This window comes from Balearica regulorum, chromosome Z, assembly GCF_011004875.1.
Source record: "Balearica regulorum gibbericeps isolate bBalReg1 chromosome Z, bBalReg1.pri, whole genome shotgun sequence".
Classification (NCBI taxonomy): domain Eukaryota; kingdom Metazoa; phylum Chordata; class Aves; order Gruiformes; family Gruidae; genus Balearica; species Balearica regulorum.
In genome coordinates this window covers 83,883,232-83,905,778 of record NC_046220.1, presented here as the reverse complement: position 1 = coordinate 83,905,778, position 22,547 = coordinate 83,883,232, and the positions used below count along the sequence as shown (strand labels likewise).

General features: G+C 49.0%; 1 protein-coding gene across 3 annotated transcripts in view; it reads left to right on the top strand.

Moving 5' to 3' along the window:
- Positions 1–16,917, top strand: part of ZBTB7C (zinc finger and BTB domain containing 7C) — a 159,912-nt gene extending 142,995 nt beyond the window's left edge. For all 3 annotated transcript variants that reach the window (XM_075740401.1, XM_075740400.1, XM_075740399.1), the window contains 2 exons: positions 6,187–7,386; positions 13,164–16,917. In XM_075740401.1, the coding sequence (XP_075596516.1) occupies positions 6,203–7,386; positions 13,164–13,800 (1,821 nt within the window). In that variant the 5' untranslated portion in view covers positions 6,187–6,202 and the 3' untranslated portion in view covers positions 13,801–16,917. The remainder of the gene's footprint in view (positions 1–6,186; positions 7,387–13,163) is intronic.
- The last annotated feature ends 5,630 nt before the right edge of the window (positions 16,918–22,547 follow it).

Below are 22,547 nucleotides of genomic sequence, written 5' to 3'. Positions count from 1 at the left end.
TTCCCTCCCACAGCATCATCTTTGGGTCTGCAAAGTGGCTCATCTCCTTTAAAAACCCCGTGATTTCCTTGCGAGGGAGGCAGTGGTTGGTGTCACCGCGTTTTCCTCATCGTTTTGGGCATCTCGCAGGGAATTGATTGAAAGGTGAGGAGCGCTGTCTGCCCCACCTTCCCGCCGGAGGGGAGGAACACTGGGTACTGGGGTGGGTGGTTTAATAACATGTTCTTCTGGAGACAAGATCTTCAGAGGGGAGGTGTGCTTAAGGAAATATTTGCCTTTTTTGGGTTTTACACCTTGCTTTTTTTTTTTCTTTTTTTAATAATAGAAGGAAAAATCCCCAAAACCTCACACTTTTGCCTGCCTTTCACATAGGCTTTTAGGGATTCCCAACTCCTTTTTGGTATGAAAGAAGAGGTGTTTTCCAAATTGGAGTCAAGCGTTTGGCCAAGGCAATGGTGTCGTCCCTGTGGGATGGCTTCGCGTGGGGTGTCAACGTGGGTGGCTCTGCTCAGGGACACTTGCACAAGGGACATGAGGAGCAATCGGCAGATACAGGAACAGAGCCCCAGCACCCCTATACCCCCAAAATAACAACATGGCTAAGAAGCAGGAGCTATCAATCACTGATCAGCATATCCCACAGAAGGTGGCTGTAATATTTTGACAGATTAGGGTAATCTCACATGCACATCTTAATTGCCTCATTATGATGAGGCACAAATAAACCTGGAAAAAAAACCCCAAATCACCTGTATTTATGGGCTGATGGATGTAGCAGACAGGTGTACACACACGGGGCCATGGGTAGATGCAGAGGGAGAGCAGTCAGCCCACCCTGGCTGCTGCCTCCGCTCCCACAGCCTGGAGCGGGGATTGGGAAAGAGGAGCAGGTAGGAAAGCAGCGGAGCTAAAGCGTCCATCCCTTGGATGCCGGGGTGCCCCAGGCAGGGGAGGGAAGGAGTTGGTGATAAAAAATAAATTGAGATGGGGAAAGCTGTTGAGACCTCCTGCTGACTCCCTCTCCTGCCTCGGGCAGCAGGCTGAGGTGTCCGGGGATGCTCAGCACCCCGAATCCAGGTGCAGCCACGTCTGGGATGCTTTGCTGGATGACCTTGTGCTTCAGGCGTAGAGCTCGAATCCCTGCTGGGGTTTTACACCTGCAGGGATGGAGCGAGAGGGATGCTGTGTTGGGGTGGGAGGACCTGGCTGTGGGGGGATGCTCAACCCCAAGGCCTGCCCCTGGGCTTGCTCCCCAAACCCTGCTCCGTGCACAGGCTGGGTGAAGGGAAGAATTGGAGACATCATTTGTTTTGCCTGGAAAAATGTCATTTTGACACCACAGAGATCAGCCAGAGCCTCAGGCTCCTTCCTCCGTCGCACTGAATGCAGAATGAGCACGACATGGGGGGGTGGGGGGGTGGGGGCAGCCGCTTTGTGCTCCCCGACTTTCCCCGGGGCACTCCCGTATCTTCGGGGTGGCAATTGCGGGCTGAGCCCAGCGCTTTGCACACCAAAAAGAAATGTGGTCAGAAGCCAGCTCCTTCCCGTGGGGAAAGTCATAGCTAAGAGAAGGCCAAGCAATGCACATTTTAAGATTAAATGCTCCGAGAATCTCTATACAAATATAGAAATATTAAAATATAGACATATAAAAATATGCAAATATGCAAAATATGAATATATGAAAATATACATATAGGCAAATATTAAAATATTAAAATGATCCATGTTATAGTAATGATGCTACATGCCAGCATCCAAATAACGGTCAAAATTGCCATCTCCCAGCTAAGACGCAGGTTGTGAAGCATTGTCCCTGTGGATGGAGCGGATGGGAAAGGGACATCCCCAGCCCTGCCATAGCTCCGAATCAAGAGCCACATGTTGCCCAAGTCTGGGCTCTTTCTGGCAGGCTTTATCTCCTCCAAGGGCCCAACTTCACAGAGTGTTATCGCCGGAGATGAGGAAGGAGATGGGAGAGGGAAGTGTTGATGAGGAGTCCTCGCAGGTCTCCTGCTCCTGGCTTTGAGCAATACTGAGACCCAGGGGCCGGATCCTGTCCCACCTTGGGGCTGGCACATCTTTCCCAGGGCTCCTCTGAGCTGTGGCACTCCTCCATTTCCACTCATACAAATTAATATAGGCAATATTAGTCTACTTTCTATACATATTTCTCTATAATCTGCTCAGTATACTTCTATTTTTGCTAAATGCTAAATGAGCATTTCACCTCTCCCTCTGATATTTCAGTTTTATGTATTTTTGGTTTTCAGAGGCTGTATTATACTGAAGGAGGCTTGAAGTTAAAAGGAGACGTGAGAATAAAGCAACCAAAAAAAAAAAAATAAAAAAAAAAAATAGAGGGGGCTTTTGAGCAGCAGAGTGCCCTGGATGAGCTTTGGGTCACCCAGGGAGAGCACACATCGCAGGCAGTTTATAATAGTGCTGTGGTCCCTGGCTGGCATCGTCATTGTATCACCTGCATTCAGGCAGGCGGTGAGGTTAGACCTCAGCATCGCAGCTGACTTCTGCCTGCATCTGCCTGCATCTGCCTACACATCTCCATCGCGCTGATGTGGCAGTCGCCGCTCCAAGCTGGCAAAGCACCATCCTTCCCAAAATAGGAAGGATTTTCACCCAAAAAGGGGACAAAGCTCAGCTTCCCCCATCCTTCCTTTCCCCTGTTGCAGACTCGGGTGCCTAAATACACCGAGGGAGCTTGCCATGCGCCCACGGGCAGTGTGGGGGGGGGGCGGTCCTCTATCCAAATAGCATCTCCCAGGATCATTCTTTTATAAAAATGGGGTTTTCATGGCAAGAATGCAATGAATGAGTTTTAAGCATGCCCACAAATGCAATGTTTCAAGACATCATCTGCAGAATACATTAATTTTAGGTGCCCTTCACCCTCCCCCCCACCCCGCCCCGAGTTTATTTTGACAATGCTGTGATTTTCTATTATAAAATTGGATTTTTCTGTTTTAAGTCCATGTCGGCCGTTCAGCATTTGCATGTGTGTGTGCAAGCACTGGCGACATTTGTCACCATCAGATGCTATTTTTAGGCCTGTTATTCTTGAAGACCCCACCCTTGGCTTGGGGAGGGGAAGGGGGGAGCGCAGGAGGAGGGAGAGGAGGGAGGGGGAGGAAGGAAAACGTCAGCCTCAGCACACTTCCAGCCTGTGGCCATCAACCTCCCCGGGGGCATGGGAACCATAAGGTCATTTCTCAGGCTGGCTGAGCTCTGGAGCTGTCAAACCACCCTGCGAGTTAAAAAAATGCAAATGTATGCAAATGAATGGGCTGTTTCTCTTCCTCTCCCCTTCCCCTCCCCCCTCCCCCATTTAAATGACATGAATCACCTTCAATTTTGCCAGCATCCTGTGAAGTTATCGGCTTGCCTAAGTGCTTCAGTTAACAGAACCACATCTCGAGAGGACCAAGAGGGGAAAAGAAAGGAAAAGGAGTCCATTTCCACCAAAAGGAGCTGTACATCATTTTAGTTTATTATCACATACCCCTGATCTCCTAATTCCATTTTTTCTTGCTTTCTTGCTGCCGAGTGAATAATCTAAAAATTAGGGAGGACACCGTTGGGAAAAATCTCTATAAAAACAATTGTCAGGGTAGTCTAATACTATGCTTTTCTCATCTTGTGCACTTAGGGTGATATGGCAATAAAAGATCAAAATAGATTCGTAGCACGTTCCTTCATGCAAGGAGCTCCTTTAACACTAATGCTCCTTCCAAACAAAAATAAACGAGTAGAAGATAAATACAGCAATAGAAATTTAATTGCTTATGCTTATTACTAAGGATACAAAGCCCTAAAAAGGAAGTTGTCTTTTCCTCCCCGCTCAGGGGTTATTTATTATCTTACACTCCACGTGAAGAACACATCGGATTTACTTTCATTTATCGTTTATTTTCAAGGAAGATTTGATACGGAACCGGTCGGGCTCGTAGAGGAGCGTAGCTAGTTAACATGGTTAAGCACAGCACACTGTAATGAATCAATTTGTTTCAGACAACAGACATAATTAGAGTGGAGCTAATGGGCACACCAGGGGATGTGGGGCTGGAGCATCATTCCTTGGCCGAAAACGTCAGTGGCTGGAGCTGAGGGGGGCTCAGAAAGAGGTGATTCCCGTCTCCTCTCCCCATCTCTGGGCCTGGGGAGGTGCCCAAAGAAGGCTTCCCATGGCGGGGGCTGCCCTCCAGCCCCCCGTGAGGCTTCACTAGTTCAGGGACAGGTTGTCCCCCATCCCGGCATTGCTCCCACTGGGCTGGTGGTCCATCACCCTTCCCCGGGGTGTGCTCCATCTAGGTTGCATCGTCTTCCCAAGGCCTTTGCTCACCGGCTCCCCATGGCAAGTGGGAGCCTATTAGGTGTAAGCGGCACTTACTTATTAGGTGTGAGGGAGGTATTTGCAAGGTCTCAGCTGGAGATTGACCCTGCAGAGAGAGGAGAAGGGAGATGGCGTTCCTCTTCCCACAGGAATGTTTGCTGCAGAGTCAGATCCCTCTATGGCTCCCCAGCCTCCCACAGGGGTCACTGGCTTGCCAAACCAAGGTGAAGCAAGGATTTTGCTGGACCAGCTCCATCAGACTAGGCTCTTTCCATTCCCAAAGGATGGAGGCAGGTGGGAGGGTGAGAGCCAGCCCCACACCATGCAGCAGACCGGGTCCCCACAACTGGTGGGAAGGAAGTTTGGAGTCAGCCAAGTCAGCCAGAAACTGAGAAGGGAAGGACCCAGGACATGGAGATGGATCCTAGGAGAGATGCGGAGGTGGCACGGGGTGGAACTGGGAACCTGCCAGAGATGCAGAGGGTAGGACTGGGAACCTGCCTGATGGTCTCAGCCTTGCAAAAGGGGCCGGAGTGGGGCTGCAGTTTTACTTACGGATACCCTGGGCTCACTTGGAGATCAATTGCTTGGCTGTCAACATGAGTATCTACCTTCAGCGGGGCCATGAGCCGGCGCTCGTAGAGGTGATGCTACCTGAGCACATGCTCTGGGTCCTGGGAGTTTCCAAAGGGTTAGTGTATTCAGAGTTATTCTGGCTGTTTGATGTATTTTGTGTGTGATGGGATTAATGCATTCGTTGCCTGCTGGAGGAAGTCACTCTCCTTTCCTGGGATTTCTCATGTGGAAGGCTGATGGAGCCATGTGAAAGAGGAAACATGTTACAGATAAAAAAATGGCAAAAAAAATCAGGTTTTCCTTTTGGGTGTGGGCTTTTTGTTTCCGAATTTCCCTTTGAAGGTGGAGCTCTTCTGGCAGGGGAAGGTGTCTGCCAGATGCACAGGGCATTTGATACCACGCTAACAAGTCCAAACAGGATTGGGAACGGAGCAAGCTCAGCTCATGGGTGAAGATAGCAGACAGCGATTTGCGTCTGGCCAAGTCCTTGCTCCCTGGTTGAGTTCCTATTTGCCTTTCTCTGAGCGGTCAGGTACACTGAGACACACAACTCCTTGTTTACCTCCCCCCTTCCCACATCCCTTGGGAAATCATCCCTGTGCTGGTTGTCCATGTGCTGCAGGGACATGGGATAGCTTCCGTAAGGTAGCAGGGGGACACAGAACTAGAGACCTCCTGGTCCATAAGTACTGCTGTTCTGCTGCAGCAAACATCCATGACCTATTTGGGACGTCCAGTTGTACCAGTCCTCAAAACAGTTGCATAGATGAGATGGGCACTCCCTGGCTTGTCTTGTTTAAGCGGTGTAGGTGCTGGCTCTTGGCAGTGTGAAGCAATACAGCATCACGCTTTCCTCACATAGCTCCTGGCAGGGCAAATCCAACATGTGCCTGGAAAGATGTTGGCTCTGGGAAGATGTGGAAGAAATGTGATGGGGAGGGAGTGGTTGCATAAGGTTCCTAGGGGAGGGATGTGAAAGAGAAGAGGGAGCTTGTGGTGATTATGAAAAGGTGAATAAGGTGGGAACCAAGAAGAGAAGGATGGAGACAAAGAAATGTGGAGGGAAGCAGAGGTTAAATCACAGAGGACCTGGAAGGAATTGAAGGTGACATGGAGATGCACTGGGGCAGTGCAAGCAGGAGGTGATTACAGAGGTCCAAGTGGCATAAGGGAGAAGAGTACACGGAGAGAAGTCAGGGTCATTTTGGTGCTACTGATTGGGAACCCCCTGCTAATTCCCTACTGTCTGTGTTTTGTCCTAGGGCACTAAATGAGAATATGGCCAATGGCATTGAAGATCTTATCGGGATCCCATTCCCGAACCACAGCAGTGAAGTCTTATGTGGTTTAAATGAGCAGCGGCATGACGGTCTCCTCTGCGATGTCATCCTCATTGTACAGGACCAGGAGTACCGGACCCATCGGTCCGTCCTTGCTGCCTGCAGCAAGTACTTCAAAAAGCTCTTCACTACCGGCACTTTAACAGACCAGCCCTATGTTTACGAGATTGACTTTGTCAAGCCTGAAGCACTTTCTGCCATCCTCGAGTTTGCCTACACCTCAACCCTCACCATCACCACCTCAAATGTCAAGCACATCCTCAGCGCTGCCAAGATGCTGGAGATCCAGTGCATTATCAATGTATGCCTTGAAATCATGGAGCCCGACAGAGTGGCAGAAGAGGAAGATGATAAAGAAGATGAAGATGATGACGAAGATGAAGATGAAGATGAGGAGGAGGAGGAGGAGGAGGAGGAAGAAGGGGAAGATTTTGTCAATCAGGAGAACTTAACCGATGTCCAAGAAGTAAGCTGTCACCAAAGCCCTTCTAAGTCTGATCTTACTGAAGAAGCATATACAGAAGCACCTAAAGACTTTCCAAATCACTACCCAGCCAATAACTCCTCTGGACACTTGGGTGTGATACGAGACTTCTCCATCGAGTCTTTGCTAAGGGAAAACTTGTACCCTAAGGCGAACATCCCAGAAAGGAGGCCAGCTCTCTCTCCTTTTGCCCCTAGCTTCTTCCCTCATCTATGGAACAGCAATTTTAGCTCCTTCTCCCAGCTCGAGGAGCCACAAGTAGACAATGGCCCCTTGGATCTGGTGATCAATAAGAGGAAGATCAAGGAAGAGGAGGAGAAGGAAGACCTGCCTCCACCTCCTTTCCCTAATGACTTCTTCAAGGACATGTTTACCAACACTCCAGCAGCTCCCTTAGGGCATATTAAGGCAGAGACTGACTATAGCGCTTATCTCAATTTCCTAAGCGCTACCCAGTTTGGAGGAGTTTTTCCCCCATGGCCCCTGGAGGAAGAGAGGAAGATGAAGCCCAAGGCATCCCAGCAATGTCCTATCTGTAACAAAGTCATCATGGGGGCTGGCAAGCTGCCCAGGCACATGAGGACCCACACGGGAGAGAAGCCGTACATGTGCAATATCTGTGAAGTCCGCTTTACCAGGTGTGCGTTGGTCACCTCTACCATGCATGGCCATGTGCGGGGCAGGGTGGTGGTGGTGGTTGAAGGGGCCATGTCATGACCTGTGGCTGATTCCTAAGCTACACTTCTCTTTTTCCCCAAAAAAAGTAGCAAAGCGAGCAGGGCATGACCTCTATCCCTTCAGAAAAAAAAAAAGGGAGGAAGGGAGGATGGGGGAAGAAAACGAACCTACTGATTTTGGTGGGTTGTGGATCACATCCACGGCTCACTGGATCCATCTGCTCGCTGGACAAAAGCTGAAATAATTAACAGGATATTTTCAACTCCACCATAGTTCACCACAGCTGGACCAGAGGGAGTTGGAAAACAGATGGTCAAACAGCCGAGGAGGCTTCATCTCTAATGTGCTGGGAGATGTGTTGAGTTGGGAGGGCCATTTAGCTGCAGGATGTAATTAGTCTGAGTTTGCACATTTTGGCATCAATGTAGACCACAACCAAGTTGCACATGTTTAGACATGAGAGTGTCTGGGCTTTCTGAGGCTGGAGCGGTCCTAATTATTATATGCTAGTAGTGAGGTGGTGTCAGTCTGTTTTCCCAGGTAACAAGTGATAGGATGAGAGGAAATGGCCTCAAGTTGCACCAGAGGAGGTTTAGATTGGGTATTAGGAAAAATTTCTTCACTGAAAGGGTTGTCAGTCACTGGAACAGGCTGCCCAGAGAGGTGGTGGAGTGACCATCCCTGGAGGTATTTAAAAGACGTGTAGATGTGGTGCTTAGGGACATGGTTTAGTGGTGGGCTTGGCAGTGCTGGGTTAATTGTTGGGCTTGATGATCATAGAATCACAGCATAGAATCATAGAATCTTCAAGGTTGGAAAAGACCTCTAAGATCATCAAGCACAACCGTCAACCGAACACTACCATGTCTACTAAACCATGTCCCAAAGTGCCGTGTCTACAACATTTTTTGAACACCTCCAGGGATGGTCACTCCACCACCTCTCTGGGCAGCCTGTTCCAATGCCTGACCACTCTTTCAGTGAAGAACTTTTTCCTCATATCCAATCTAAACCTCCCCTGGCACAACTTGAGGCCGTTTCCTCTTGTCCCATCACTTGTTCCTTGGGAGAAGAGACCGACCCCCACCTGGCTACCCCCTCCTTTCAGGGAGCTGTAGAGAGCCATCAGGTCTCCCCTCAGCCTCCTCTTCTCCAGGCTCAACACCCCCAGGTCCCTCAGCCGCTCCTCATCAGACTTGTGCTCCAGACCCTTCCCCACTCTGTTGCCCTTCTCTGGACACGCTCCAGCACCTCAATGGCCTTCTGGTAGCGAGGGGCCCAAAACTGAACCCAGCACTGGAGGTGTGGCCTCACCAGTGCTGAGCACAGGAGGACGATGACTGCCCTGGTCCTGCTGGCCACACCATTCCTGATACCAGCCAGGATGCTGTTGGCCACCTTGACCACTTGGGTACGCTGCTGGCTCATGTTCATCCGGCTGTTGACCAGCACCCCCAGGTCCTTTTCTGCTGGGCAGCTTTCCAGCCACTCTGCCCCAAGCCTGTAGAATCTTAAGAGCCTTTTCCAACCTAAATGATTCCATGAGTCTATGATTCATCAGCCTGAATGTTGGCTGCCCAAGAGCCTGGCACCTTGCCTCCCTCCATGGTCAGTGGAAAGAGATCAGCACCCTCAGAGAGGTACATGAGGAAAGGGGATGAGTAGAGGTGTCATCCCTGACAACAAATACAACCTGTGGGGTTTACATTAGGGCACCTAACTTTTAGTTATCTCAAGTTAGGTGAGACCCACCCCAACAGGGGCTGCTCCAAGGCAGGTGTGACCAACCAGATCCAACCCTGCTATCAATATTCTTATATTCCCAGCCTTTGCACCTCTCTGCACCGTGGCCAAGCCCTCGGTGGTAATAAATAGGAGCAGGCTAGGCAAATCTAATGCTACAGATTGCAACCCTTCTCTGAAAAGCTGGGCAAATCTAATTGGTGAGCAGAGACAAATAGATTCCTGGACCTGCTCTTGCTGGGTATAATTAATATCTAATGAGTACAATCTTTACCATAATAATAAAGCTTTCTGACAAGAGCATGATATTTCAGCTCCTGGCTGCATGTGAGAGAGTGAGTCTTATTAGGCTGGGGTGAGCAAACTGGAGGAAAATAATATGCACAGTAGGCAAAGCCAAGCTCCTGACAATGGCCGGACACCTGGGGCGCTCCCACATTCAGCCTGTCTTTTCTTCTCCCATCCCTGTGATAATTTTTGAGTGGAAGTTATGCAGATGATGAGGATTTGACCTGAAAATAAATTTCCATGCTCCGCTCCATTAACACAGCAGACATCATATTATAATGCGGGGAGCATCGTGCCTCGGGCGGGCGTACGCGATGTGAGCCGACTTACCCTGGTATTTGCAGGGGAAAGGCCACTGCCTGGTGCTAATTCCTGCCTGCAGGAATTTGGATCCGGCTCCTGCTGGTGCTACATCCCCAGGTTAGTGCTGGGTCATCACCTCTGGACACATGGGTTCTCCTGGGAGGAACGTGATGGGTTCAGCCCAGTGAATGCGGTCCCAGCCCCATCCTGTGGTCCCTGTCGCTCTCCTGGGTGGGATGCTGCGGATGCTAATTGCTGACGAGGAAAAGGCTTGGCTTGACCCATCACCAACACCTTCACTGCAATGAAAAGAATAGAGCTGAGCCCTCCCAGAGGGCTCGCAAAGTCCTTTACAAGCAAGGGTAGCATCATTGGCTTCATTTGGGGAAACAGAGGCACAGAGAGATGTTGATAATGACTGAGAGTCACTGCAAAGGTTTATAGGAGGGTTCGGGTGGGAATTCAGGTATCCTGGCACCTAACCCAGATAGGGTAAATCAGCATCTTAGAGGTTAAAAGCTCCACACAGAGATGGTCTAGCGTGGCCCATCACTAATGCAGGGCTAAACCTGACAGCTTCTACATCCCCCCATATGCTCAACAGCGTCTAAATAAAAAGTATAGGGGTAGCAGGACTCTAACCCAAGAAAATAATCACAAAGAAAATTGTGACTAATCCAGCAGTGCAGTCTCCATCATCATTCGTGAAAAGGAAGCCGTTCGTTTGGGTCATCCCTCACAGAGCTGAAGGCTGGAGGGTTTTTTCCTTCTTTAAGACCCGGAGCAAAGTGGATATTTCAAAACATTGGTTTATTTTTAAATGCATTTGGAAGTACCTTGAATAGCACGCAGCTGTTTGGTTTTGTTTGGGGTTTGTTTTGGGTTTTTTAGCCATTTTCAGCATTACTCTAATGTGAGAGGTCTCCTTCAGGGAAAAGTATATTTAAGCAAAGTGGAGTGATTGAGATGTAGAAAGAGATTTCTGCCAGGATTTCCTGAACACCGCCACTCGTGTTACATGTTTTGCTCTCAGGAGAAATCTCATGCTTCCCGAAAACATCGGACTCACACCCATGGCAGTGCCTTTGCTGGGGAGATGCAAGTCCAGACGTTCCCCCCTGGGGTCCTCAGGGAATGAGGGTGCAGGGAAGCAGAGGTTCCCAAATGGGATTTCTGGTTGAATCAGTCTTTTGCATTATTTCTGCGCTTGAGGAACTGTGGAGGAGTAAATTCACTGGGGGGAATAGAGAAAATATATTTTTCTGGGTGGGGAGTCCCCCAGCCTCCCTTTGCGTCAGTGGGATCCTGCATCCCATGGCAAGGACCCCACGTGCACCTGGATCTGCCACTCCTGACTCCCAGGGACATCTGATCACAGGAAGTAGGACTTCATTTAATAGGTCATTAATTTTTTTCCTTAAACAAAGGCTGCTCAGCTTCTAGTCTGCTGTTTCACCCTGCTAAAATGCTGGAGAAAACGGCAAATATTTCAGCTTTTCCACTAAGACAACCCCGGAGTTCTCAAGGAGAAACTGTTCCAGCCAGAAAGGTTAACATTATTTGTTCCTATTATTTGTGTTGTGACAGCTCACAGAGCCCTAATCGCTCTCCTAATGCAATTGCATTAAGGTTATTCACACACACGGAGCGTGGTTCTCCTTCGGAGAGCCTGCGAGCCAAGCTCCCATCCCACAAATCCTGTGTTTCCCATGCTGCATCCTCCCCTGGGTGCTTCACCACAGCTGGAGCATCTTCCCTCCCCAGCCTCTGAGCTTTTCCAGGTAGAGCGATAAAAACCTCTCTTCCATCCCACAGAGATGCTGCAGGGGCAGGGAGGATTGAGTTTCTCCCCATTTGCTGCCAGAGATGGGTAATAGCCTGAAAAAAGCTTTGCCTGTATTTACATTGTACAGTCCTGGCACGCTGCATGTCTATTAGGAAAAGCGATCCTGCTAGGTTAAACATTACATATATAGGTTTAAATTATATTATAGGTGGGGCTGGTAGCTCTGCTTTTTATTAACATTTCCCAACACTTCGCATTACCAGCCCCTGCCTTCATCTGCTTACGACTTTGCTGCACATTATCCGTTTGGGATGAAATCTCCCACACTGCTTTGTCTTCAGCACTTTCAGGGGAAATGTGCCCTTGTTAAAATCTGGGGATAACAGCACCTTTGGAAATTTCAAAGTGGGAATTTGGGATCTGGCCTTGGGTATGACCGACACTGGCATGCTGCCGGTCATGTCAACAAAAACTATTTCAAGATGCACACGGGCAGGGTGGCAAAAATTAGTGCAAAGGCAGCACTTTGCAAGTTTTGAGAGCTTGATCTGCCAGCATAAACAGATTTTTGGGGTTTTTTTGTTGTTTTTTTTTCTTGCACACTCACATATTTTATGTACAATAATGACATGAATCCATGTATTCTCTATATTCTTAAACCACATTACTAATGTCTTGGAGGTATCACACTGAAAGCATTTCGGAAAACAGTATGAATTCTTCCACTTTGCCATTTACTTACTTGAACTCCACTCATGCAACCTAGGCAGCGTGCTTGGCCCAGTTCAGCTACAATCAGCTTTGGTTTTTTTTTTTAATCATATGCCTTAGCTGTGATTTTTGTAGGCGGCGGAAGGAAACATTTATTGGGAAAAAAAATATAGTGATCGGACTGCCAGCTTGGGAGAATATTCTTGCTGCTTTTAGATGTTTCCTTTAAAAAAAAAAAAAAAAAAATATGTTTGTAAGTAGGTGCTATTGGGATGGCTATTACGCTGTTCCATTTAAAAACCTTCTCCGAAACGTGCGTGAGGCGGGATGCGTGCCCGCCTTGGAGAACAGGGCCGGGAAGGACCGCGGGTGCAGATGCCCGGTCGCTGCCTGCACCTCTGCCTGCCTCACCCTGCGCCGTGCTCCTGCTGCAAGCGAAAGCTCCTGAGACACCCAGTGGTCAGTGCAAGGATAAAAGGAAAGGAAAAATCAGCTCCAAGAGTATTTTAAGCTGTATTGCCTCACATTGCCAGGCTTTAGAAACTCAACTGATGTGCTTATTTGCAGGCAGGGATACAGCGGTACTTACTTAGATATTCCCCTATGTTTTTACGGTTTATTGCAGAGAGGGTTTTAAGCTATTTTGAACTCTGGGATGGGCTGCAAACTCCTGAGATGGTGGGCTGGGTCTGTGTGGTGATTAGGTGCTGTCACGCCGGGAAGGAGGAGGTGGATGCAAATGCCAGCCTGCAAGAGCATCCACACATGGGAGCAGTGCCGTGGCTGGAAGCCCTGGGATAAGCTCGCCACCTTCCCATCGCCTTTCCCGCTCCTGATCCAAGGAGCAATCCCAACCGCATCTCCTCCAGCCCATGCCGCCTGACCAAGCTCCTTTTTCTTTTGCAGGCAGGACAAGCTCAAAATCCACATGAGGAAGCACACGGGGGAGCGGCCGTACCTGTGCATCCACTGCAATGCCAAATTCGTGCACAACTACGACCTGAAGAACCACATGCGCATCCATACAGGCGTCCGGCCCTACCAGTGCGAGTTCTGCTACAAGAGCTTCACCCGCTCTGACCACCTCCATCGCCACATCAAACGTCAGAGCTGCCGGATCGCGCGACCCCGGCGAGGACGCAAGCCGGCAGCGTGGAGGGCGGCCGGCTTGCTCTTTGCTCCCGGTGGTCCACCGGTGGAGAAAAGCTTCATGATGCCACCGACGTTGGAGGAGATGAGCGGCCACCTCGGCGGCGCGGCCATGTGCCTTCCTGGCCCCAGCCCCAAGCACTTTTTGAGCGGGGCCAAGACCGCCTTCAGCCTGCAGGAGCTGGAGAGCCAGTTTGAAGAAACCCAGATGAAGCTCTTCAGACGAGCCCAGCTGGACATGGAGAGGAATGCGGGCATCTTTGCCTTCGCCCTGGGCCATAACGAAAACCTCGCTACCCAACCCTTCTTCCCCCTTCCTGATCCTTGGAGCACGGGCTTCAGTGGCTTGGCAGGGCTTGGCCACGTGGCTCCCATCTCAGAAGCGAGCAACTAAACCCACATCCAGCCCCACCATGGGTCTGCTCCCTTCCCAACAGGGCCACCAGCTCCCTCGGGGTCCCTGCCTGCCCTTTCGCATCATCTGGCTCCCAAGAAGCTCTTCATCCCTTCACTGCCATGGCCTGCCACGGGGCTTGGGGCAGGGGACCATCCCCGGGGCGAGCAGGTGGGTGGGCAGGTTCTGCACCCCATGGCCACCGGCACTTTAGACTCTGCGATGCACTTGGCTTTGGGGCCATGAGGCACTCGCTGCCCCATCCAGCTGCCCACCACTAATGGCTCCGTCTGGGAAGGCCAGGCCAGGACTGCCGCTCTCTTCAACGCTCCCGAAAATGTCACTTGCCTTAGTCCAGGGCATGGCCATCGCCATGACATGGCTCTTCTGGGGAAGATGTTCCCTATTTTTCACCCACGGGGCCCACTGGACACGGACAAGCCGTCCAGACTTGGTTTTGATATGTTACATTCCTTGGCCCTTTGGGTCAAAAAGACTTTTTTTTTTTTATCAATTAATTCCCATGTCTGGCAACAAAATTGATTCTATAGGGGATAAAGGGAGGGTCAAGCAGCCACGCTGGGAGGGGGAGGATCCTGGCCATTGCCTTTCTCAGCAGAATGTCAGATTTACAGGGCTGGTGAAAGCCATGCTGTGCAGGATGAGTTGGGAGCCTAAAAAAAAAAAATATAAAAAAAAGAGAAGATCACCCAGGAGCAAAGCTGGATGGAAAAGGGGTTTTTGTTTTTTGGTTTTTTTTACTTGTTTTGGTTCTTTGGTCATTTCCAATTTTCAGAAGGAGAACCAAAGCCTATTTTTAGTATTTTAACTTCGGTTGCTTAAAAAGGTGAAGGACGATTTTTTGGAAGGATCAGAAATGTTTTGATCCTGAGGTTTATTCAAAGCTTTGCTTTGTGAAAATAAACCAAGTGGGGATTTTGAAATGAAAAAGTCATTTCAAACCAAAGAGTCAGAATTCACTGCCACTGACTGTTCTGAAATGTCTGGGGATTTGTCCTTAATTCCCCCTAATTCCTATATATATTTTGATGATAAAAATTTACAAAACACTTGAGTGTCACCAAATCTGCAATGTCGATGGGAAAAAATTAGGTGTACAAATTTCCCTGCTGTTTGTCTCAAGGGATCTTTGTGTAACAGAAGTCCACTAAAGATTTCTTGTAGATGAGATTGTCTACTTGCAAGCAAGTAGAAGTACTATTGCTTCAGCATTTATTGCTTCAAAAGATGAGGTGGTAACATATGATGGGGTGCTCCAAGCTGAAGGTTGCCCACAGTGGCCACCAGGTCTGGGGTTCTCCCTAGCATCCCTGCAGACCCTGGGCTGGCCACCCCTATCTAATACTTCTTCTGAGGCAAAAAAAGTGGCAGATTGGCTGGAATCGCCTTGTCAGCCTCCTTCAGCCCCTGAAACCACGAGCTACTCTCTAGACTAAAGGCTTTTGATGGCCATCTGCCTCTGATGGCTCCTCTCGGACGTGGTGGGACCCCAGTTCCACCACTGGCTGAGATGGCTTGTGGCAGGTGCCCTGGGAAGCTGGTTTTACACAAAACCATCTCTCAAAAATGTAAATGTTACAAATTAGGGTTTGTTCTTTCTCTTTTTACTGTTACCTTTTAACGTCAGCAGAATCAAAGGGAACGAGAGGACTGTGGGTTCATTAATTTTTTGTTTTGCCCATCGATGGTGCCGATCTGAAGCGGTGGCTGGATGAGGAGTCTCCCCACCGGAGCATGGAGGGGGGATGTAAGGGGTCCAGGATCCAGAGCCCCCCATGAGGGCATGAAGGACTTCTGCTCCAAGACCATCCATAGCAGAACGATCCCAAGGAACTGCCCAACACTCCCTCCCTCCTCCAAAAAGAAACCCACAAAGACTCCGTGTGCAACAAGCCAATGGACAAAAAAAGAAAGAAAAAAAAAAAAAGGAAAAAAAAAGAAAAAAAAAAAAACCTTCTTAAAACTGCATCAAACTTTTTTTAAAATCTGTATCTTCTTACACAAGTGACGTTTTGCAGATGACTGGTTACTTCAGGTGTTTTTTTGTCTACGATTTGGAGTCATTGTAAAATATCCAAAGATGCCAAGTACTGTATAATCTACAAGGACTTGAAGCAAGGTGTTTTTTCTGTCTGAATTTGTTTGTTGGGTTGGTTGGGTTGTTTTTCCTATTTGTCTAGAGGGGAAAAACCTTTGCAATTTTTCTATTTATAACTATTTTTATGTGATTGTTTTATGTACAAAACAATGGGGAAAAAATCAAAACAAAAAAGGAGAAACACACACACACAAACAAACAAATTTGCCTTAGTTACTCATGGGACAATCACCCTTAACTTTCATTGATGCTAGAAAGTGGATGAAAAAAAAAGAGACTAGAACCTTTTATGTATTTATTAAACTGTATTAATTGATGGTCTTAAATTATTAGCAGGACTTGGTTCATTTGCCTGTGGCCGTGCTGAGAAGGCTAAGCCACTGCAGATGCTGAGCTGCCCCACTCCTCAGGCCAGTGTGGCCATCCCCATGGCCTCAGGTCTACGTATGTTTGCCGGACACACAAATTTGGTGCTTTCCAAAGGCACCTGTTGAAAAGCCAAAATAATCACACATTAATTAAGCATCTAGCTGGTACAGGCTCCGGCCCAAAGGGGCTGTTGACATTGCGATGCTGATGACAATTAACAAGTTAAGGTTGATTTTCCCACGTTGCGCTGGGTTGGATGGAGCCGGGTGCTGGCAGTGATCACGTTTTGGGGTGGGAAGGGAGGACTAGAGAAAACCCTAATTCTTCCCATTTCGATGTTGTGCGGTGACTCCAGGCCACAGGTATCCACATGGATAGCTTAGCCCAGCTAAGCATGGAGGTGCCTTCCCGGGGCTCTGATCCCCTTCCCCAGCCAGGACGAGTGTGATGACCACCAAGTCTTTGGCTGGAAGGACGCAGGGCTCTCTCCCAGCTCATGGTATGGTGGCTTCTTTTCATCGTCTCACCATGGCTCCTAGGGCCAGGCTGTAGCAGGTACTGATGAACACTGGGCTGCATCAAAAGAAGCATGACCAGGGAAGGTGGTTCTGCCCTTCTATTCTGCTTTGCTGGGACAACACCCCCCTCCCCCCCCCCCCCCCCAGCTCCCACAGTACTGTGTCCAGTTCTGGGGTCCCCAGGACAAGAAGGACATGGAGCTGTTGGAGCGAGTCCAGAGAAGGCCACAGAGATGATCAAAGGGCTGGAGCACCTCTGCTATGGGGATAGGCTAAGACAGTTGGGGTTGTTCAGCCTGGAGAAGAGAAGACTCCAGGGAGCCCTTATTGTGGCCTTTCAATACTTCAAGGGGGCTTTATAAGAAAGATGGGGACAGACTTTTTAGTAGGGCCTGAAGTGATAGGACAAGGGGTAATGGGTTTACACTAAAAGAGGGGAGATTCAGACTGGGTATAAGAATGAAATTTTTTACGCTGAGGGTGGTGAAACACTGGCACAGGTTGCCCAGAGAGGTGGTAGATGCCCCATCCCTGGAAACACTCAAGGTCAGGTTGGACGGGGCTCTGAGTAACCTGGTCTGGTTGAAGATGTCCCTGTCCATGGCATGGGGGTTGGACTAGATGGCCTTTAAAGGTCCCTTCCAACCCAAACCATTCTGTGATTCTGTGAACACAGCTGACACAAAAGCAAGCCCTTTCATTCGTGTTGCCACTAGGGAATTGCAGAATTTCCTTGTTATTTGTGAGAGAGGTACAAAACCCTGGAAAATAGGTCCAGGTTTGAATGGTGGGACTCATCCCATGTCATTCAGCCAGTTGGAAGTGAAGTAACAGACACCCCATGCACATTGAGACACCTCCATGTTGACATTTTAATTTTGGGTGTCCTAACCTATAATGTGATTTCCAGCCTTCCTCTGAAGCTGTCCTGGCTTTGGAGGGAGGCAGGTACTGCTGGAGGGTGATTCACCCCACCCACGCTGGACCTCCCAAGGGTGGGATGAATCACCTTCAATGGCACCTGCCTATCTACTACCTACCAGCGTAGTTTGGAAAAACTAGCTTGGACTCAGCTGCTTTCCCTTCCCATAGCTACAGTGAGATAAGGTTAACCACGGGGAGGGATGTTCCTGGCACCGCAGCTCCTTCTTCTCTGCTTTGCTGATGGCGCAGTCCCTGGCAAAACCTTTCCGTGGAGGATGCGATGCTTGAACAGCCCCAGGATTATTCCCAGCTTGGTCAGCTTGGCTTCTTCCCAGTCTCTTTTGACTGGGAATGCAAAGGGAAATAAGGGTCCAAGTCAATCCTGCCCAGCCTAGGGACCAGGGACTTGGGCTCCTTGGTCGTACACCCCACTGCAATCCCAGCAAAACACCCTGAGCTCTCACAGACACCAGTTATTCTCCTTCCCTCCTGTTCCCAAGGAGCGCTCCACAGCATCAGGTGCTTGGGCAGGGGTCTGGACCTGTGGACACAGTCCAAAAATGTGGCTGCCCCTCCGAGGGCAGGCAGTCGGTTGTTGAGCATCTCATCTGTGCTCAGAGCGTGCAGGACCACGCCAGGGTCAGCACATAAACAGTGTGTTTCTCAGCACAAAAAAATACAAAATGAAAATTAAGTTAATTACTTCTTAGCTATTTAAAAACATTTAAAAAAAAAATCTTGTGGCTTTTAACCCCATTTTATGCTCATATTCTGGTTTGCTTATAATGCCAAAAAAAAAAAAAAAAAAAAAAAAAGATTTGCAAGGGGAGTGTGAAAAAAATCTTAAAATTGCTCGGAGGAGCTGTGTGCTAATCAGACACATGGGAATCACAGAAAGAAACCAGCTTCAGTAAATGCTTGTTAGCAGGAACATATGGCTACACTCTTGTTCCTGAACAGCTGCTGTTATCTGCTGGATCATCCAGACCACGGTGGGGGAAGCAGTGTCGGGGTGATGCTGCGCACACAACATTTGCTTGCACCAGGTGCTGCTGCAAAAGGAGCATCTCCTGTGTATGACCAGCATGGAGCTGGATGGGCAACTGCCTGCCCTTTGGCCAGCGGTGCGAGAGCCTTTTCATCCAGTTGTGCAGGAGAAATGAAATACCAAAAAAAAAAGAAAAAAAAAAAAAGGAAAGAAAGAGCCTGCACTTTGAGAAGTGAAAGGCTTTTCCATTTGGCAGTCACCTGCAGAAAAGTGAATAATTTCTTAAAATACCCCCTAAAATGCTTCAGATCCTAATGTGTGATCCTCAGCAGGACTCCCAGTGACACCAGTGGCTGCCCCGTCTCTGCTGCACTCCTGCCTGCCCGCAGCCCCGAGGGACCTGCCCTGCCCGCCCATCCTGGGCATTTTCACACCCCTTTTGGAGGGAATTAGAGCTTTATTTACATTTTCCGTGACCTGAAGCTGGAAGACTGTGTGGTTGCAGAGGAAGGTTTTGAGAGAGTAAATGAAGCAAGAGCCCAACCATCTCGTTTTAAGAAAATGATGTGTTTTGGAGCAGGTCGCCCGTGGTTGGGCTTTTATGGTCTGCTGTCGCCTTTTGGCACCTCTGATAGCTGCACCTCCTTGGTTCACATCTGACTTTCTTTCCAAGTGGGGGAAAAAAAAAAAAAGCGGGGGGGGGGGGGAGAAATAAAAAGAAAACACCCTTCTTGTACAACATATACCCGCTCTCCCTGTGTAGCCCTAGTCCCCCTGCCTTCACCCAAGCGTCCCACCTCCCAGCCCCACCTCCAGGATCCCCACCATCCTGATGGCAGGAGAGAAAATATCTGTGGCTTGGAAATGCCTTTTTTTTTTTTCTCCTACTTTTCCTGTGTTGAACCGATGTTTTACATGACTTGCACTAATTGCTGTAGGGCAGGATACTGTTAGGTTTCTTTGTTTCAGTCTCTTGTTTGGTTTTGACTCCTCTTGGCTAAGAAAATGGCAGTCCTATACATGTACCTGCTGCACATTTTACACCCCTGGTGAAAATAAACTATTACCTGAAGCAGAGAGTGGCTCGTGTATCCTTAATGCTGCTGTGGGGCTGGGGGATGGAGGAGTTACAGCATCAAATGATGGTGAGACGGATGATGGACCACCTCGTGGTCGCCCTCTGCGGTGACCCTTCATGTGGCGCCTGGGCTGTCAGCGTGAGGGTACTTGGGCTGAGGAGCAACCCCTGGTGATGTCTGATACAGACAGGGAAAAAAAGCAAAAAAAAACCCCCATAAATGCAGTTTGGGGCTTTTCTCTTGATTTCTACTCATCTGCTTTCCGCAGCTCCCTGGCATGCTCAAACTTGCACTGCCCTCGTGTGGTGGCCTGGTGAGAGCTCTGCCACCCGAACCATGCTGGGGACATCGGCGGGTTGGTACCCATATCTGGAGGTGTTTCGGGGGTCTTGGTTGCATGGGGACAGGCACGATCCTCCACCACCTGCCGTCATGCCCAGCTGCATCTACTTGCCAGGCAGAGGAAATACAAAGCTCAGCCACACCAGGATGTAGCTTGATGGACAGACTTGATTTTAGGTTTTTTTCCAACCTAAATGATTCTATGATTCTAAGAGTTTTCTGCACCCCAATTAACCACAAACAAATAATTAGGCCAGTGAGGCTGAGGGCTTCCCACCCACTACCATCGCTGACCTCATGGGGACCCCAATTTTGAGAAGGTTATTCCCTGAAACCCAAGGGTGAGCCAGGACTGGACCTTCTGATGCCCAACACAGCCCCGGCTGGTAGTTCCCTCTTCCCCTCTTGGTACCGCTAATAATATTGCCCAGTTCAGGTGAGTAGGGGGCCAAATATAAATCTTATGCAATTGTATAAAGCTCATTTCCTTAGGAATTCAGGCTAAAAAACATAAATGGAAATACCAAGTAAGATGCCACCCAGCAGTGCCAAGCTACAACCCCCCCTTTATAATTGGAAGTTTTATTTTATTTCTTTCTTCCTGCAGTGAAGACACCAACTGAGATGTGACAAATCTGATAGAGCTTCCTAATAGTTCATGCAGCACCTCGAGCCTCAGGGGTCATTTTAAATTCAGGCAGCCAATTTGCAGCAGGCAATGCAAAGCACGCAAGGTGCTGGCTTGCTCAGACCAGGCAGGGGTTGAGGTTTTAAGGACAGACACTGGCTGTCAGCTAAACCCCTCCTCTGCTCTCAGGTAACCTCTGGCAAACCCTTATACCGATGCTGTAAACCTGCCTTTATACATGGGAAGGTGTAGCTGTTAACTGGGTTTCCACAGTAAACAGGACAGTGTTTTCTCGGTGGGACCAACTTCTCCAATGTTAGCTGGAGTTTTGTATCATTTAGGAAATATTTAAGGCTTCACCCTTGAGTTCTCAGAACCTGGGTTGTCATTTAAGCAGCTTTTATGAGATGTTTCTGGCCCTCGCTGTTGCCAGGAGGTTTTGATGACAATCACTGAAAAATCAGTTGGAAATTCAAAGTTATCCCCAGGTACTTTGCAAGCCTACCAGCGTTCACAGCCTTTCTGAAACGTGGTCCTTGGATCTGATGCAAATTGAGCAGTGATTTGCTCTGAGCATTGCTGCAGGGATGAAGGACCCGAGCTGTGACACACCAAAATTTGAAGACAAGAGCCGGATGAGGAAAGTGAAGAGCGAGCAGAGGGTCCACAGGAGGTGGAAGATGATCTCTATTGGGGAAATGGCGGAGCTGATCACCACCATCGGAGCCGCAGCCCATGCGTAGATGTGCTCCTCATCCAGCTAGCCAGTGTCCTACTCTTTTGTGTTTGATCAGCTCAGCTGATGACAAAGGGTATCATAACTCCAAGCACTAAGGATGCTTTGTCCCTGGAGCAGAAATAGCCAAGCTGGATAGCATATGTATCCGCTTTAAGATGGATTCAACAACCCTAAGGTATGTGTAAATACATGTGCATATATACATATGTGCATACATACATATAATATGTGTTTAGCTCTTATCCTCACTAGATCTCAGATAGAAGACAATATTATTTCTCTTTTTTGGGGGGAAACTGAGGCACGGGGAGGCACAGAGATTTATTCATGGCTCCCTTGCAGCACACAAGTATCTGAGCATGTGCTGGTGGCCTACGCTTTACATGGTCCTTGCATGGGTGCAAATCATCACTGGGGAGCGGTCAGCCTCAGCAATGGCTTCATCAGTCCGTTAAATGCAATGCTAGGAGGGAGCATCCTCATGCATCCTCGTTTCCTTGTCTCCAGCATCCCTGTCTGATATAGTGGGCCACTGCGCAAACCACCAGTCAGAAAGAAATTTGGAGCAAGAGGGAAAAAGAAAGTAACCAAAAGAGGACTTTTTTGAAGGAGACTGTGCTACGAGGAGCCAGTGAGAGCAGCAGGAGCCATCAGGGACCTGTGCAGAAGTGGCTGGTTCAGGGGACCGTGCGCTGCATGAGCAAGCGTCTACCATAAAGGTTTGTTTCCAAGGGTGGCAGGCTGCACCCCCCCAAAAAATAACAGAGTGAGCAACACCAGAGATAAATGTCCATCCACCCAGTGATTCTCTGAAGCAAATGCATGCACCCACTGCACCGAAACCCGCACCGCTCTGCGCCCACTGTTGCATTAATGCCCCATATGCCAGGCCATATGCTCCATCCGCGTGGGGGGATGCTCGCATGGGCCTTAAGGGGAGGAAAAGGGACGTCTGAGCACATGGGAGCAGGTATGATTTAGAGAGGCCTTGGGGACCAGAGATGTGGATGTTGGGGAAGGTGCGCAAGCCCACATGGGAAG